Source organism: Orbicella faveolata, unplaced genomic scaffold (assembly GCF_042242905.1).
Source record: "Orbicella faveolata isolate gen_17 unplaced genomic scaffold, um_ofav_v1 contig_46, whole genome shotgun sequence".
In the NCBI taxonomy this organism is placed as follows: domain Eukaryota; kingdom Metazoa; phylum Cnidaria; class Anthozoa; order Scleractinia; family Merulinidae; genus Orbicella; species Orbicella faveolata.
The window spans coordinates 3,512,432-3,527,406 of record NW_028301576.1 but is presented as its reverse complement, the minus strand read 5'-3'; the positions used below and the strand labels follow the sequence as shown (position 1 = coordinate 3,527,406).

General features: G+C 39.2%; 3 protein-coding genes across 3 annotated transcripts; 2 read left to right on the top strand and 1 right to left on the bottom strand.

Annotated features, from left to right (window-relative positions):
- Positions 1-5,699: 5,699 nt before the first annotated feature.
- On the bottom strand, positions 5,700-7,166 carry LOC149097984 (solute carrier family 22 member 13-like). The gene is made up of 2 exons (XM_089278224.1): positions 6,356-7,166; positions 5,700-5,983 (listed from the first exon to the last, which is right to left on the bottom strand). The coding sequence occupies exons 1-2, from the start codon at positions 6,416-6,418 to the stop codon at positions 5,762-5,764; spliced, it is 285 nt and encodes a 94-aa protein (XP_089134350.1). The 5' UTR covers positions 6,419-7,166; the 3' UTR covers positions 5,700-5,761.
- Positions 7,167-8,225: 1,059 nt separating this feature from the next.
- LOC149097983 (adenosine receptor A3-like) lies at positions 8,226-9,835 on the top strand. Its single transcript, XM_089278223.1, has one exon. The coding sequence runs from the start codon at positions 8,418-8,420 to the stop codon at positions 9,411-9,413; it is 996 nt and encodes a 331-aa protein (XP_089134349.1). The 5' UTR covers positions 8,226-8,417; the 3' UTR covers positions 9,414-9,835.
- A 2,301-nt stretch (positions 9,836-12,136) lies between these two features.
- LOC149097982 (adenosine receptor A3-like) lies at positions 12,137-14,118 on the top strand. Its single transcript, XM_089278030.1, has one exon. The coding sequence runs from the start codon at positions 12,933-12,935 to the stop codon at positions 13,878-13,880; it is 948 nt and encodes a 315-aa protein (XP_089134156.1). The 5' UTR covers positions 12,137-12,932; the 3' UTR covers positions 13,881-14,118.
- The last annotated feature ends 857 nt before the right edge of the window (positions 14,119-14,975 follow it).

The following is a 14,975-nucleotide window of genomic DNA, read 5'->3' as shown; positions in this document are numbered from 1 at the left end:
ATGTATTCTGACATCTTTCAGACGGAGATAATGAATAATTGGGACAGAAACATTTCCTCTGAATTTGCATCCGGACGTTTTAACATGAAATTAAACTCCATTTGTTACAGGTCTCATGGAAAAATAATTGACTATACCGTAAATAAACAACGTTTATGTGACATATTCATTTTAGCAAGATGGAGAGAAAGACATTGAATATTGATCGAGACACTAGCTCTGCAAAAAAGGTTTCTAACCTAAAAATGCTGAGTTTTAAGGGTTGCCACCCAGTTGTGCGTTGAATATATCAGTCCATTGACGCAGTTCTTGACCTGTTTTCTTTTCAAAATTGTCTTTAATTTTGTTGTATAGCTTGCTCATATTTCAGAAATGTTTAATGTAGATCTATGTAATATCAAGAATTATTTCTCTGCAAATGCGTATACTTACTACAGTTTTCACTGTTACGCTACCTTCGACATCAAAACGACTTCCGTCAATCAAACAATGGTACCTTGTATACAGTATGCAGAAACGGCTTCACACTGACGGCGAAAATGTCGAGGATGACGCAATCTTCAGTAAATTTGAATGCGAACAGCGAAGGTAGCTATGACTGTTCCTTAGGCCCAATCTGGAGTTGCAGTCGGCGGAGGGCTCGTTGGGAAATCTGTCTTTTGATGCCGATACTTATCTTCTCTTTGCATAACCTATTTATCGAGCAGCAAAATCCGGCGCGCCCTCACATTAGCTTATAATTAATGTCCTGTAAAGTCCAGGGATGTGGCAGACGATACGTGTTTACAGCCTTCTGGGATTCTGCATCTCCACTTACGGTTTTTGTGTACAACACGATTTCTCTCTGCAAGTTGGAAAATGACATTAGTGTCGCGGCAAAAGTCACGGGGATTCGCCTTCGACCGGCCGACAACAACTGCAAATTGATTTCATGAAGCATGACAATGAATCACTAAGTTACTACGTTAGCTGGACTGTTCGATGTTTGTGTGCCTTCGTATGATGATAGTTCGATATTTACTTTTTCAAAGCTATCTTCGCTGTTACCGACATTTTCGCTATGAGTGTGAAACCGCCGTTTCTGTAGACCAGAATTCCCGATATAAAGTACCGCCCTTTGACTGAAAGAAGTCTATTGCAAAGAGTGTTTTAATTTCGAAGGTCTTGTAGCAGTGAAAACAATGGTTGTGTGGCGCCATCTGCTCTTTTCAAGAATTTTCTGCGAATTTCCGTGAAAACAAAAGTGACATTAATGTGTATTTTTACTCTCCCAATTTAAAAGCATATGCTAATTCTGGTAGCTGTTGTTGTCTTATGTCTCCTCGCAACAAAACGGTATGCATATTTTTTGTACCGAGCCGTTATCATTTATCTTTAATTTATGAAACAGATGAAAACGTCTTTTTTGTTCAATCTTTATCAGTGTGTTCCTAATAAAAAGAGGCAGAGAAAAAAAATCGTCTCAGCGCGATTCCTTCGTCCGGTTATATTACGACATCGATCAGAATCGCTGACATAGGCGATGGCAATTTAAATAATGCACTAAGAACTTCAAACCTGACGGGTACTTTCTAATGTAAGGATTATTGATAACTAAGCCGTTCTCTTATAATCGCCATTTCTAAGCGAACAACTACACTAAAACTCCGTTTCATCAAGTGCAAGGTGGAAATTTTTCCTCGTGTTCAGCCGCAATGAAAACCTAATTCTCGCGTCTAAAATCCATTCTTAATTCACGTCCTCAAATCAAGTGAATGGAACCGAGTTCAGAAAACACTACCTCGCCAAGAAATGGATCTTGGCCAGCCACAAATGCTCCTTTCAAAGTGACAGGCATCGCATTTTGCTCTGCTTTTGCACTGGAAGCTGTACTGGTTGCCGTCGGAAACTTGCTCACAATTGTTCTCTTTGCAGTCAACAGGAATCTTCGTAAAAAGAATTTGTTGACGGTCGTCAATATGGCGTTTGCTGATCTGATGTTAGGAACTGTATCTCTGCCCATGAACACTTACTTGGTCGGGGGAGAATTTAAACTTTGGTTATATAGAAGGGACACCACTTCCAAGATTTTCTACAGAGTCTTGGATGATGTTTTTATGCAGGCCTCAATACTAGCCGCGGCTTTGATATCTGGCGAGAGATTTTACGCCATACATTGGCCACTGAAACACCGAATTCTGTCAACCAGAGAATACTACATTGCCATTTCAATAGCATGGGCAGTAGCTTTTGCAGTTTCTGCGATTCTTTCCCTTTTATCTTTTTTTGTTTCCATAAAAGGATTCTTACATTTTTGGTTACCATACACTTTGGTCCTAATGTTCATCCTGTTTGGTTGTAATTTTAGCATTTGGAGAAAGTTTCGAAGTGGTCGCACCTTCCCGATGCAACAAAACAGAGCTTCACAAAATCAACGCCTGGTAAAGACCTTGTTATTGATATCTATCCTTGCTTTACTCTCGTGGATACCTTTAATTGTTATGAACACTCTATTCGTTTTTAACTGTTCGATAAATTGGAGAGTTTATTATGGGGCTTCGTTTTTGAATTTCTCTAACTCTTTAGTCAATCCAGTTGTCTATGCATTAAGGATTCCTGAATTCAAAAGGACTTTAGGCTCCGTGTGCTGTTGTAGAAAGCGGCTGGCGATTAAGAGTGTGACGTCAAAAAAAAGAAGAGGAAACAAGTTTACTGATTTAATTCCAGAGACGCAGTTAAAAGCAATGTCTACAAGTCCAGAAATTTTAGATACTAGGTTATAATCAAGGATCAAGGGACGAGAAAATTAAATTAGTTCGTGTAGTGTGATCGTCCGGGTGAGTGTAGTTCTGAAAAGAACTGTTGTTGGTGACTGACGTTTCGACAACCTGAACGGAAGTCATCTTCAGAGTCAACTTGACTCTGAAGATGACTTCCGTTCAGGTTGTCGAAACGTCAGTCACCAACAACAGTTCTTTTCAGAACTACACTCACCCGTACGATCACACTATACGAACTACTGATACTCCTGGGTTCAAACCATTTACTGTGTTATCGAAATTAAATTAATCGACGATATCATTTCCGGATGACTGGCTGTGATGTAAACAAGAGGCTCAAAGTAGCCTATACTCATGCGCAGGAGGTTACAACTCGTATAAAATTGATACGCAATGCGTACATAGTGAGACAAGCAATTCGAAAACCGTTGCCATCTGACAACTAGAAATAATACGGGAGCAACGCTAACTCGAAAAAAGTGCATCATAGATTTAAGATATAGACAATGAAAATACCGGAGAGAAGATAAGTGCTGTAACGCAATATGTCATCTTTGTTACAAGGACATCGTCGGGCGAATAACAAAGCGAGCCGAGAAATAAAAAAAGGATCAGAATTGCGAATTGGATGAAATATCTTTTTTCATAGGAATTCTGGACTAAATCTATTTTAGGCATTTTCTGTTTAAGTGTTAAACTCGTTTATGTTGGTTGTTAGGAATATATACCAGTACTGGGTCATTGTATCAAATATCAACTTTGCCTTAATTCCATTATATTTGTAATTTGATCTTAAAGTAGTCTTGAAACTTGATTAAGTAACACTACTCCTCAGTAGGCACCTGGTGTTTTTTATGTGTTGTTTCATGCAATGCCATATTTTCGTAAAATATCATTATATATATCTATACACATGTTGCTAAAAACTTAATAGGTTCAACAATTGATACAAAATAAAAGGTGTACAAGACTAACCAAGAAGCAGAAAAAGAGAAAAGAAAAAAAAAATTAAACACACAAGCGCACTCTGTTCGGGCAAAAGTGTTAATTAGCTGACATTGTTCCTCACATTCTTCTTGACTCCTTTAGACGAAATCCGATAGGAAATCGAGCAATTTCAGTTTTTAATGGACAAAAACCTTGTACTAGAAAAACTCTAAGTATAGTACAATCCTTCTTGCGTTTTTTTAAAAGCTAAAGGTATAAACAGTTGTCTGAAATAACACCAGAAACATTTTCTCATGGGAACTCGAGAAAGTAAATTTCAAAGTTCAGAGAAATTGTCAGGTAAAACACAGGTAAAATTTCATCATCAGTTTCATTTCACCACTACTTCAAGTGTTTCATATATTACTTCAAAATTTGTTTTCGACATTTGGTGTTGTCAGAAATGATTTCTTTTGAGAAGATATTTAAAACAGTCGCACAAAAATTTCCAAGTTTTTGTCCACTTGTTACTCCACGGGTAGCCCAAGCTCTCTCTATGAACCACACAAGCAACACGATATGGCATTGAATTTTAAGGGTTTATATGGGATTGTCTACAAGATATCCATGGAGGTAGTTAAAAGTGAAAATTCTCAATAAAAATGGCTTACCTTATTCCATACGTGTGTTGTTTGCTCCTAGTGTGGTTATTTTGCCGATTTAACTTGATTTAAGCGACTTTTTTGAATTCCGGTTTTCCCTTCGTAAAGAGAGAACACGGTCCTCATAAAGAGAGGACAAGGTACTCTCTATATGAAGGGAAAACCGGAATTCAAAAAAGTCCTCAAACCGTCCGTTGTATGCGGCCTACTTTAGTTAATTAGTTTCGTGTAAACAGCTTCTCTAATAACTGCGGTTTAGTTACGAAACCTCGGTAAGCAGTAACCGTAGTAAATCTCTCCCGTGAAAACACGGCATAAGAAGGTCACGTTTACAGAAGTAGTTGTGGCGTTAGTGCCCAGTGCCCATACGAGTGGTTATTAATCACAATGATCTTTTCAGTATTTCTAGCGGTCTTTGTAGCCTTCGGTCGGTGCGAGGAGAGTTGGGGGGTGGGTGGGGGGTCATTCCCATGTGAAATGGTCGAGAGCCTCAAAGGGACCGTCAAAAGTACTTCCAGAAGACCAAAACAGCCCGGTCTACATAAGGTTAATTTACCACTCCAGTGATACAGAGCCACTTTATGCAAGGCATGAATAGATGTACGTTTGCTACATGATTACCGTGCATCGATGATTAGACTAACCACGTTTTTTAACTTATGAAATTTGATCGGACTTCTGACTTGCCAAGGTTACGTTTTGAAAGTCACTATTACTTCCATGCGTAACTTTGAATTACTAATTAACAAATTAATAACTTCATGTAAGTGTCGAGTGTATTTAGCACTGTTGTGCTAATTTGAGACACTATAAATGAATAAATAAATAAATAAATAAATAAATAGATATTGTAACAGAACATAAACTATTACGAATCCCAACTGGTGGGAGGCTGACCAGTTGGCTATTTACACAACGCAGTCGAGAAGTTGAGTTCGGGACTACCGAGAACAAATCCAGATAGCGGTAGCGATTTTATTGAAGGTCTGGGAAAAGTCAGGGAGTTTTGTATCAGGTCAGGGAATTTCTTAATCCCTGTTGAAAAGTACGGGAATTTTATCTTAAGGTTGCCGCAGATTGTTTTATTAGATGTTTTGTATAGACAAGGCAATTTTGTTTTAAAAATTACCTGAGCCATCCTTATTTTTGTTGACACATGGCCAGAACAGTCATCCTGCAGGGTCAGTGAAAATTGCTTTACAGTCAGTGAGAGGTCAGGGGAAAGTCAGAGATATTTTTTGTTCCGGTGTGTGGCAACCCTGACTCCTGTTGATGTATCTTGTATTGCTGTTGATGCTGAATCCGGGGTGTGTTATATATAGCCATTTGGAGATTCCAATTAATCAATCAATTAAAATTAATCAATCAATTTTATTCACAAATCATTTAATTTATTGCTGAATTTACATGTACTCATACGAGGTTGTCCGTAGGAGGAACAAGAGGCTCCCTTTCATCAGTTCCGAGGAAATCATTGTCGCTTTCAACAGTCTCAGTGCTGCACTCCTGTTTCTCTTGGTCGATATTTTCCAGCGTTGGTTTGAAGCGGGTTTCCGGCAACAACAAGCAGAGTAACCCAGCGATCAAGGCTAATACTCCCATGACTCCATAAGGAAGGATGGGGTGCACTCGTCCCTATCAAAGAAAATTTACGCGCCGAAAAAATTATCTACATCATCATATTACACTTCCGGATACACGCTGGCTTCACAGCAGTAACAGAGGATATTGGCGGCGAGCAGATTAGGTCAGGAAAAAATAACAACCACTATATGTTGGATTAAAACAATTCAAATTTTGAGCATATTTGTTTTAATACATTTAGAGAGGAAGCAACATCAGCCTCAGGGCCTGTTTACAAGGAGGATAAACTAGGGTAAACTAAGGTAAACTAGGGTAACCCTCTTGCTACTTCGCCATGACATTATCAAAGTAGTCTGTCGATCCACTGGGCTATCGCCTCGTGGATCCACAGCTAATTCGTTTGCGTCTGTTTATGATACTTACCAAGAAAATGACGTAAGTAGAGAGAAAAGAACCAACTCTGGAACAGACCAAAGATGCACTCATACCAACATTTCTAAAAATGTCAAAAGAGCAATTAACTGCTAAGAGGCCGCGGTCTTAATCTTTGTCTAATAAACAGTCTTTTTGTTTCTCGACTTTTTCAGCGCAACAGACTTTTTTTTTTGCTTTTTTCATTCTCAACTCTCTAAAAGAACCTATTTTCATAAGACAGAGAAGGTAACAAGGACGTTTGTGGCTGAAAACGACTACCACGGAGGAATACCACGGATGAATACGTATTACTACTGACTGTTAATAAATTTTTTCGCCGTTATAAATTCTTTTAACGTTAGCTGACCATTATGGGATCTCTCTGTTATGTTTGTTACTACCACTGTGAGACGTTAAGCTATTTTACTATATAAATACTTATTTTTTTCTCAAGCATCTGAGCGGGCCGGAATCCTAAATCCTCGAATTTTATTAGCTAATCACGCGCTCGTGACCGGTCCAGCTTTTTATGATACGGCCCACGGGCCGGATTTTTTACCCAATCTTGTGCCTTTTTACACTTCCATCGACGATTAGTCAACGTAAGTTTATCTCTGTTCACTTTAAAATGGCAAGGAAAGTCACTCTAAGTAAATTCAATTGAGTGTTTTGAGGTTGTGAGTGGTTGCTCGGTTGTTTGTAGCTTGGCGCTGTAATGGCGCGTAATCCTGTGTTTCTCTCTCCGTAAAATTTGTGTTGAGTTTACCTCTCTGATCGTTGCTGTATTTAGGGGAATGTCTGTGGGATACACTTAACGAAGTTCCTCTCTTTCTGCTCTTCAATTTACGGTAGAAAAGTCTGATTTCAAGTGATTTTAATTGCAACGGCTGACAAAAACAATTTTGGAGAACTTAACTGATGAAATAAATGCAACTAACTTAAAGTAGGTCGAAAAAAACTTTGTCTACTATCTGAGTTACTCGCTCGTTGCCAAGATTTTGTCTTGCCAAGATTTTGGCATTGTCTTGCCTATTGATGTCCGCTAAGAGCTACTTAGATAAATTCTATAGAGAAATGTAACTAAATGCTCAGTTGCCGTCATTAATCACTGTAAAAACCGGTGTTGTCACAATTACGGAATGCGTAAAAGTTTTACATCAATGAGAAAAGTTAGGTGTTCACTTCGTCGCAACTTTGTCCATGAATGAACTAATGGAGACGTAGATTTAGACAAAAAAAATGCAAATTACTTACAAATAAAATCGCAGATCGAGGTTACCTCTCTTGGAACAAGGCCTGGACGCTGTTTTTTAATGGGGAAGCTGAAATTTGGGTTTTCAAGTTCGACTTGCTGATAGAAAAAGGGCTTACCACTGCTTTAGCAAGGTCACTTTAATTTTATCAATACGATGTGGTTTGACGACGAAGCCATGATTGAAAAAAAGGTATCTTATGAACCCCATGGTACGTACGGTTATAAATAGCCTCGATACACACCGTGCAAGTTATGCTTGTAAAAGTTGTCATACCTGACAACTGCAATACTTTTTCTTTACATCCAGTGTCTTTTTGGATTAACTTTTAGTCGACTCACGTTATTTTCTGAAGAAAGTTAACAGTGTATAGTTTGTCCTCGCTGTATTCCATTCTACAATTTCGCGTTCCAGAATGAAAGATCCAAGATGGTGGACGGAATGACGTCACGACCAAAATTATAATGTCTCATCCTGTTGATCGGGTCGATAAATACAGACCAATGGACGTATCAGAGGTTTGTTATACAAATGCGACTTAAGAGTCCATTATGCCTCGTATTTACTCTTCCCCCGGCTCGTTAGCGTACCTGTTAAAACAAACAAATATATATTAAGTTTGACCGCAGACTCAAATACAGTGACATCAGGATAACGTTACTCACGGACAGAAAGTTCTTTAAAGGCACGTACGAAAACCGAAATTCAGCTGGCTGACACTAGGTACTTCCGCTGAATTGAAACAAACTCCTATCTTCTCCATCGATTACTGATGTGTATAAAAACACTGCCTCGCTCAGACCGAGAACTAGGTAAACATGGAAAGCAGTTTGGAAAACACAACTTCGAATAATACGTCTTGTTCGGCGACAGATGTTTTTACCAAAGCAAATGCCATCGCTTGGTGCAGCGCTTTTTCACTAGTATCTGCGCTCATTGTCACAGGAAACCTGCTCACTATTGGTCTGTTTGCCATCTACAAGAAGGGTAGAAAAAACTTCTTTCTTGTAATAAATATGGCATGTGCCGATCTGATGCTAGGAGCTGTTTCCCTTCCTATTTACATTTTCAAGGCAATAATTCCAGTGTTGCGGACGAGTAAGAATTCGCCTCTTACTACTTTTCACAGCGTCTTTTCTGTCGTCTGCTTGCAAGCCTCGATAACTTTTGCGGCCTTGATTTCTTGCGAAAGACTTTACGCCACACATAGGCCCTTGAGACTGCGAACACTGTCAGGGCGAGCATACGTCGTTGTAATTTTTTTGGCGTGGACTGTAGTACTTTTGAGCTCTGCCATACTTTCCGTGTTAAGGGTTTTTGTTTCCAAGGTGGCTTACTTCTCTTTTTGGGTGCCGTACACCTTTATTCTTACATTCATTATTTGTGCTTGTGCTCTTGGCATTTGGAAAACACTTCAATTACACCGGCGTATGTCTTCAATACGACGAAACAGAGCTTTACAAAGCCGACGCCTGACAAAGACCTTGATGCTTATATCTCTTCTTGCTTTGCTGTCGTGGATCCCTATAATTGTTATGAACACATTAGAAGCTTTAAATGTCTCAGTGAACAAAAACCTTTATCACCTGGCAGTTCTCTTAAATGTGTCCAATTGTTGTGTCAATCCCGTGGTCTGCGTATTAAGAATTCCTGAATTTAAAAAGGCCCTTGGTTTCCTCCGGTGTGGAAGAAAATCAGAGATCAGGAACATGAATGCTAATGGCAGAAGAGGTAACAGGGCTTCTGTTTTGACTCCAGCAACACAGCTGAAATCAATAACAACTGATCTTGAGGTGCTGGATACCAAGCTCTGATCGTAAGAGCGACGGTCAAACTGTATCAACATGATTACACGTCGATGTCAGTGATTATTCACTAATGCCATTGATTACTCATCGACTACCCATTGATTACCCATCGACTACTTATTGGTTACAGATATATTATTACTGATTAAAAACTGGATCATCGGATAAAGCAATTCGACAATTTTCATTGGCCGGCTTAGTCGTCATGAGTTATGAGCCTTTAAACCATGCTCTAATATGGTAAGCGTAGGCGTGATTTTGGGTCATTTTCAGTTTTATTTTATTCTAGTTTTCTATATTTTGGTGGCGTTCAGTTAATAGAACAGATAATCCTCTCTCACTTGTTGCATAGTGAGATGATGTTATTGCCAACTCATATCCAACGCGTGCTCGTGGAATATGTACAATAAAATCTTCTTCGATTTTCCGGGATTTTCTTCGTTATAATTTGCTATGGTGAGGTCTATGGTTTGTGCAGCCATGTGCCAGTGATTATGTTAATGACAATGCCTAATCAATGCAGTCAATGATTAATCGATGAAAATGTTGTGGCCTATGGATTATTCACTGATTATCCATTGATCATCGGCAATAATCAATAACTAATCAACTCATTTCCCATCGATTACCCATCGATTACTCATTGATTAAATTGATGCCAACGATTAATTACCTCTAGTTGTTGGTGCTCAGAGACAGAAGTGTATCTTTTTCATGCCTCTCATCCGTCTCCCGTAGTTCTTTCGGGCATCCTCCTAGGACATTGTATGTGCGTGTTTTAGCGTCCTCGCCGTTACTGGGCAAAGGAAAGGGTATTCACAGTAATAATAAGCAGATAATAATAATAACAATAATAGTAATAATAATAATAATAATAATAATAATAATAGATTTATATAAAGCTAAAATTAAAAAAATATTCTTAAGCGCTTTACAGTGTAAGATTAAGTTTACAGTAAAAATATAGAAAAATGAATTTAAAAAATAATACAGTGTAAAAAACATATTATAAGACTATGGCATGCTATACGCTAATTTTAAAAAAGTGAGTTTTTAACTTAGATTTAAAAACAGTCAGTAAATCCTAGTTTCAGATTTCATTAAGCGGTTATGGACTTTTGCCCATCGCCATTTCCATCCCAACCTCATATGTGTTTCTAGTAAACAAGTTTCAGGTTAGGTAGCGCTGATTTCTACATGTAAAGGATAGTCAGGGAAAAAGCATAAAAACGTCTTTCAAAATTCAACTTAATGCTCGATATTGAAATTTGCTTTTGTCATTCATCCTTTGTCTCTAAGTGTAAATTACTGTAAAACATTAGTCACTTAATTTAAGGTGGCTGGCAGCAGTTTCAGCACTTTTTGAGACTTAAATGTTGACGGGTCACTACAATCACTATTTATCAGTGATGCTCCGAGTGTGATGCAACAGCAACAACAACAGCAAAATTACAGTTAAATTGAAGACTGCTGATCTGTAGTGCAAGCTTTTCTTTTAGCATATTTTAGAGATCAGAATTACTATAGCCACTGGGAAGGGTTTTGGAGGTAAAGCGTTTTGAAATCTACTATAGGAAAATTCATTACCTGACTCGTGAATTCCACGTTAATAAAATTTCACTTGACAAACCGACATCGCACGAATCGCGTAAAAATTTTACTGCAGGGCAGATTGACTTGCACTTTCAAAAAGACGTGTTTGGTTTTTGGCTTCGTCGACGGCGACAATGGTTTTGAAAATATGATTAAAAGATATTGTATCTAATCGGTTTTTGAGTTGAATATACCTCGCTGAATACCTCACCTAGGTAACCAATCAGGGTGCGAGAATTCTCTGAGCTATGCGATTCTTCATGTAATTCAACATGATCTGAAAGCTTACAGAAACCAGTAGTATCACTCTAAAAAACGTTCAGATATTCTGTTCAGTGTTTGAAAGGATAAATCAGGCTCTCTGTCATTGCTGGCAAAATATGTTTTCTTTCTTTAGCTGACCAATAACGTGGACCCAAACTAAGTTTTGAACTTCGAATTCAGGTTGCAATGAACGCTCAAGAGGTAAAAATTGGGCTTTTCATTTCTCGCCACAAACTCAAACATCTCTGATTATGTTGACGCTATCAAACGAAAAGATTTTGTCTTACAGACTGAATATTCAGACCCCGTCCTCCGGTGGTGGGTGCATTTGTTAGGGAGTAAGACAAGGCTTGGGCAATCTTATGTAAAAACAGAAAAATCTTTTTAAAAACTATACGTAATCGTTAGAACATAAAAATACAGGAAGTTTCAAAATCATTTCCCACCGGAAGAGAAATGCAGTCCGTCGTCCCTTGCCAACTGCTACAGCTAATTAACTGTGAAAGTTTAAACTGACGCATGGACTGTCACTGAATATCGAGGATAAAAGGGTTTCTAATGAATATGAACATTCCGCGGTTAATAATTGATGAACTTAGATAACGGAATAAGTGAAGTCCTAGTACATACAACTTGCACTGCATGTATCTGGCTGGGGGCCTCATATGAGCCCGGTTGACCGGGCTGGCCCGGCTACCGAGAACTCGCCGAACTCAAATTTTCTTTGTTTAAAATTCGATTGTGTTCATAGGAAAAAGGCGGGCCACCCCGGTTACCGAGGTCTCGATTTTTACAACCGAGATCTCGGCAAGCGGGATGAACATCTTTCCATATGAACACACAACAAAATTCGTGCCAGTAACTGAGCCAGGCAGGCAATATGAAGAGGCCCTGGGAACCGTTGTACAGTTCAATCGAGAAATTGTTTCGTTCCTTTTTTGGCGGGAGTTTTAGAGATCATTTAGCCTGAAATATTTTCGAACGCAATGATGCCATAGCAGCTGTTCTATAAATTTGTCTTTCTCTGTGCATGGAAGAGAAAATACTTTGGGATGTTCCTAGTTGATGATATATTGCATAATTTTCTTTTCAAATTCGTGAAAACAGTAAAGGCAAGTGTCGATCTATGACTCTGATATTAATTCTCTTTTGTTTTAAACAATTCAGTTACAAAGTGCTTAGCCATATAGATTAAGTAACAGCATCTTTTTTCTTTTAACGTCTTTTGAATTAATTGCCGCGGATACGCTAAAACGTAACGCATAGCGTAATTTAATAGCGTAATATAAGACGCTAATTGTGGGTCGTTAACCAAGTGCATTGACCAAGCGTGTGTATGGCGAGGTCATTACACAACCATCATGAATTAGATTCATGGGGCAATGTATGCTCCATCTTGCCCGTTGAGTAACCAATCAGCGTAGCATTTGGTTTATGTTGGCCGCTGGCGGAGTCAGCCATGTAATAAGAGACGGTTTATTAAGGTAAGGTTACTCAGGTAAAAAAACAAAAACCCTGAAAATTAATGCAAAAGACTACCGCGTAGTAACATATGGTGGTTCTTCTCTTGAATTGGAACGCACTCCTATCATCGCTATCTCACAAGCACACAGCTATTCCTTGAAAAAGTTAGCCTTTGTCCTCGCTCAGTTTGAAAACTCAGTGAACATGGGAAGCAGTTTTGACAGCGCAACCTCGAACAATGCTTTTGCCAAAGCAGAAGTCATCGCTTGGTGCAGCGCTTTTTCACTGATATCTGTGCTCATTGTCACAGGAAACCTGCTCACTATTATTCTCTTTGCCGTCAACAAAAAAGTTAGGAAAAAGTGTTTCTTTCTGGTCGTTAATATGGCATGTGCTGATCTGCTGGTTGGGGCTGTTTCTCTGCCTATTAAGATTATAACGCCATTGTTACGGGAAGAGAGGATGAGTTTGCCAGTAGCGACTTTTCTCAACATCGTTACTGTCGTCTGCTTGCAAGCCACGATAACTTTTGCTGCCTTGATATCTTTAGAAAGAGTTTATGCCACATGTTGGCCGCTTAAATACCGAACACTGTCAGGGCAAGCATACAACGTTGTAATTATTTTGGCGTGGATTTTAGTACTTCTGAGCTCTACCATACTTTCCGTGTTGAGGGTTTTTGTTTACGAGGTAGCTTATTACTCGCTTTGGGTGACGTATACCTTTACTCTCACATTCATTATTTGCGTTTGTACTCTCGGCATATGGAGAAAATTTGAAAACCGGCGTATGCCTTCACTGACACAGCAAAACAGAGCTTTACAAAGCCGACGCTTGACAAAGACCTTGATGCTCGTATCTCTTCTTGCTTTGATGTCGTGGATCCCTATAATTATTATAAACATATTAGAAGCTACAAATGTCTCAGTAAATAAGAACATTTATCTCCTGGCGGTTCTTTTAAATGTGTCCAACTGCTGTGCCAATCCCGTTGTCTACGCATTGCGAGTTTCTGAGTTCAGAAAAGCCTTTTTTAGTTCACGGAGGATGAACGCTAATGGCGGAAGAAGTAACAGGTATTCTATCTCGACTCCAGCGACACAGCTGAAATCAACAACAACTGATCTTAAGGTGTTGGATACCAAGCTCTAATCGTAAGATTTAGGGTGAGAAACCGTACAGGAACTATACATAAAATGCGGGGACACGACAAAACAAAATCTTAAACTAAGATAAAAACTTGTTTCAAAATTTAACTTATTGTTCAATGTTAAACCTTGCTTTTAATGAGTCGTACATTTTTATTCTTGTTTTTACTTTTACAAGTGTACTTTGTTGATTCAGTTGCAGTGTTAAGTTGCAAAATAAAGAATATACCTTATATTACGAACTGTGACTCGCTATTGACTTGGCTGCCTATTGATGGACGTTAAGACAGACTTTACAACATATTTCGCCTGATTTCGTAGATACATCACGTAGAAAATCTTTTTTGGGGGGGGGGGGGGAGGGGTGAATTCAGTTCTCAGACACGTTGCATCCTTCGCTCGATTAAAAAGGCCACCTGGCTTTGATCACAGTGGTCAAAATTTGTTGTGGACTCACGAGGCGCAGCATCCTCGGAGACCCAGGGGCTACTAGCCGGGACGAAGCGATATTTTCGGGCGAGAGTTTACTTCAAGAGCTGAAGAGCCCCTGGGAGCTTACCGAGCCAGTTCCAGAAGTGGTCAAATTCCGTCCCGCAGATTGGCCAGAAAAATATTATGAACATTGAGGTCGAGGGGAAACAAAACTCGCTGTTTCCCGCGGGGCTAGTCATTAAGTGTTTTGTTGTACCTCCCAACTCAAAAGTTGAAAAAAAGAACTGCGAAGAAATTGTTTGCTTTACGCCGGCTGGCTCACAAATTTGCCGCGCTTTAAAGGAGCACGACCTGATCACGTGCGAGTCGAAAGTTCATGTTGTTGTCTCCCTAAGGAGTTAGTGAGTTTTGTTCGTCCGAGGGAGTTAGTGAGTTTTAACCCACGACACGTGACACGCTTTCCTCCAATCGGAAAACGTATTTGAGTCGGGAGGTATAGCAAAACATTTTGACCACTAAGATGACGCGTATCGTTGCCGATAAGAGTACAGACCACGCTACACCACATTCGATTTGTTAAATATTAGGTAGAAATAGTAGAAATCCGCTGTCCTGTGCTTTGTATGAGCGCTTATCCGGGACTTTTAGCTAGAAAACATCGAGAGGG

Excerpts from the sequence above, each read along its gene's own strand:
- LOC149097982 (XM_089278030.1), top strand. The coding sequence starts at position 12,933 with ATGGGAAGCAGTTTTGACAGCGCAACCTCGAACAATGCTTTTGCCAAA.
- LOC149097984 (XM_089278224.1), bottom strand. The coding sequence starts at position 6,418 with ATGAGTGCATCTTTGGTCTGTTCCAGAGTTGGTTCTTTTCTCTCTACT. Across the intron at positions 5,984-6,355 it reads CTACTTACGTCATTTTCTTG|GGACGAGTGCACCCCATCCT; the intron begins GTAAGTATCATA and ends TTTCTTTGATAG.
- LOC149097983 (XM_089278223.1), top strand. The coding sequence starts at position 8,418 with ATGGAAAGCAGTTTGGAAAACACAACTTCGAATAATACGTCTTGTTCG.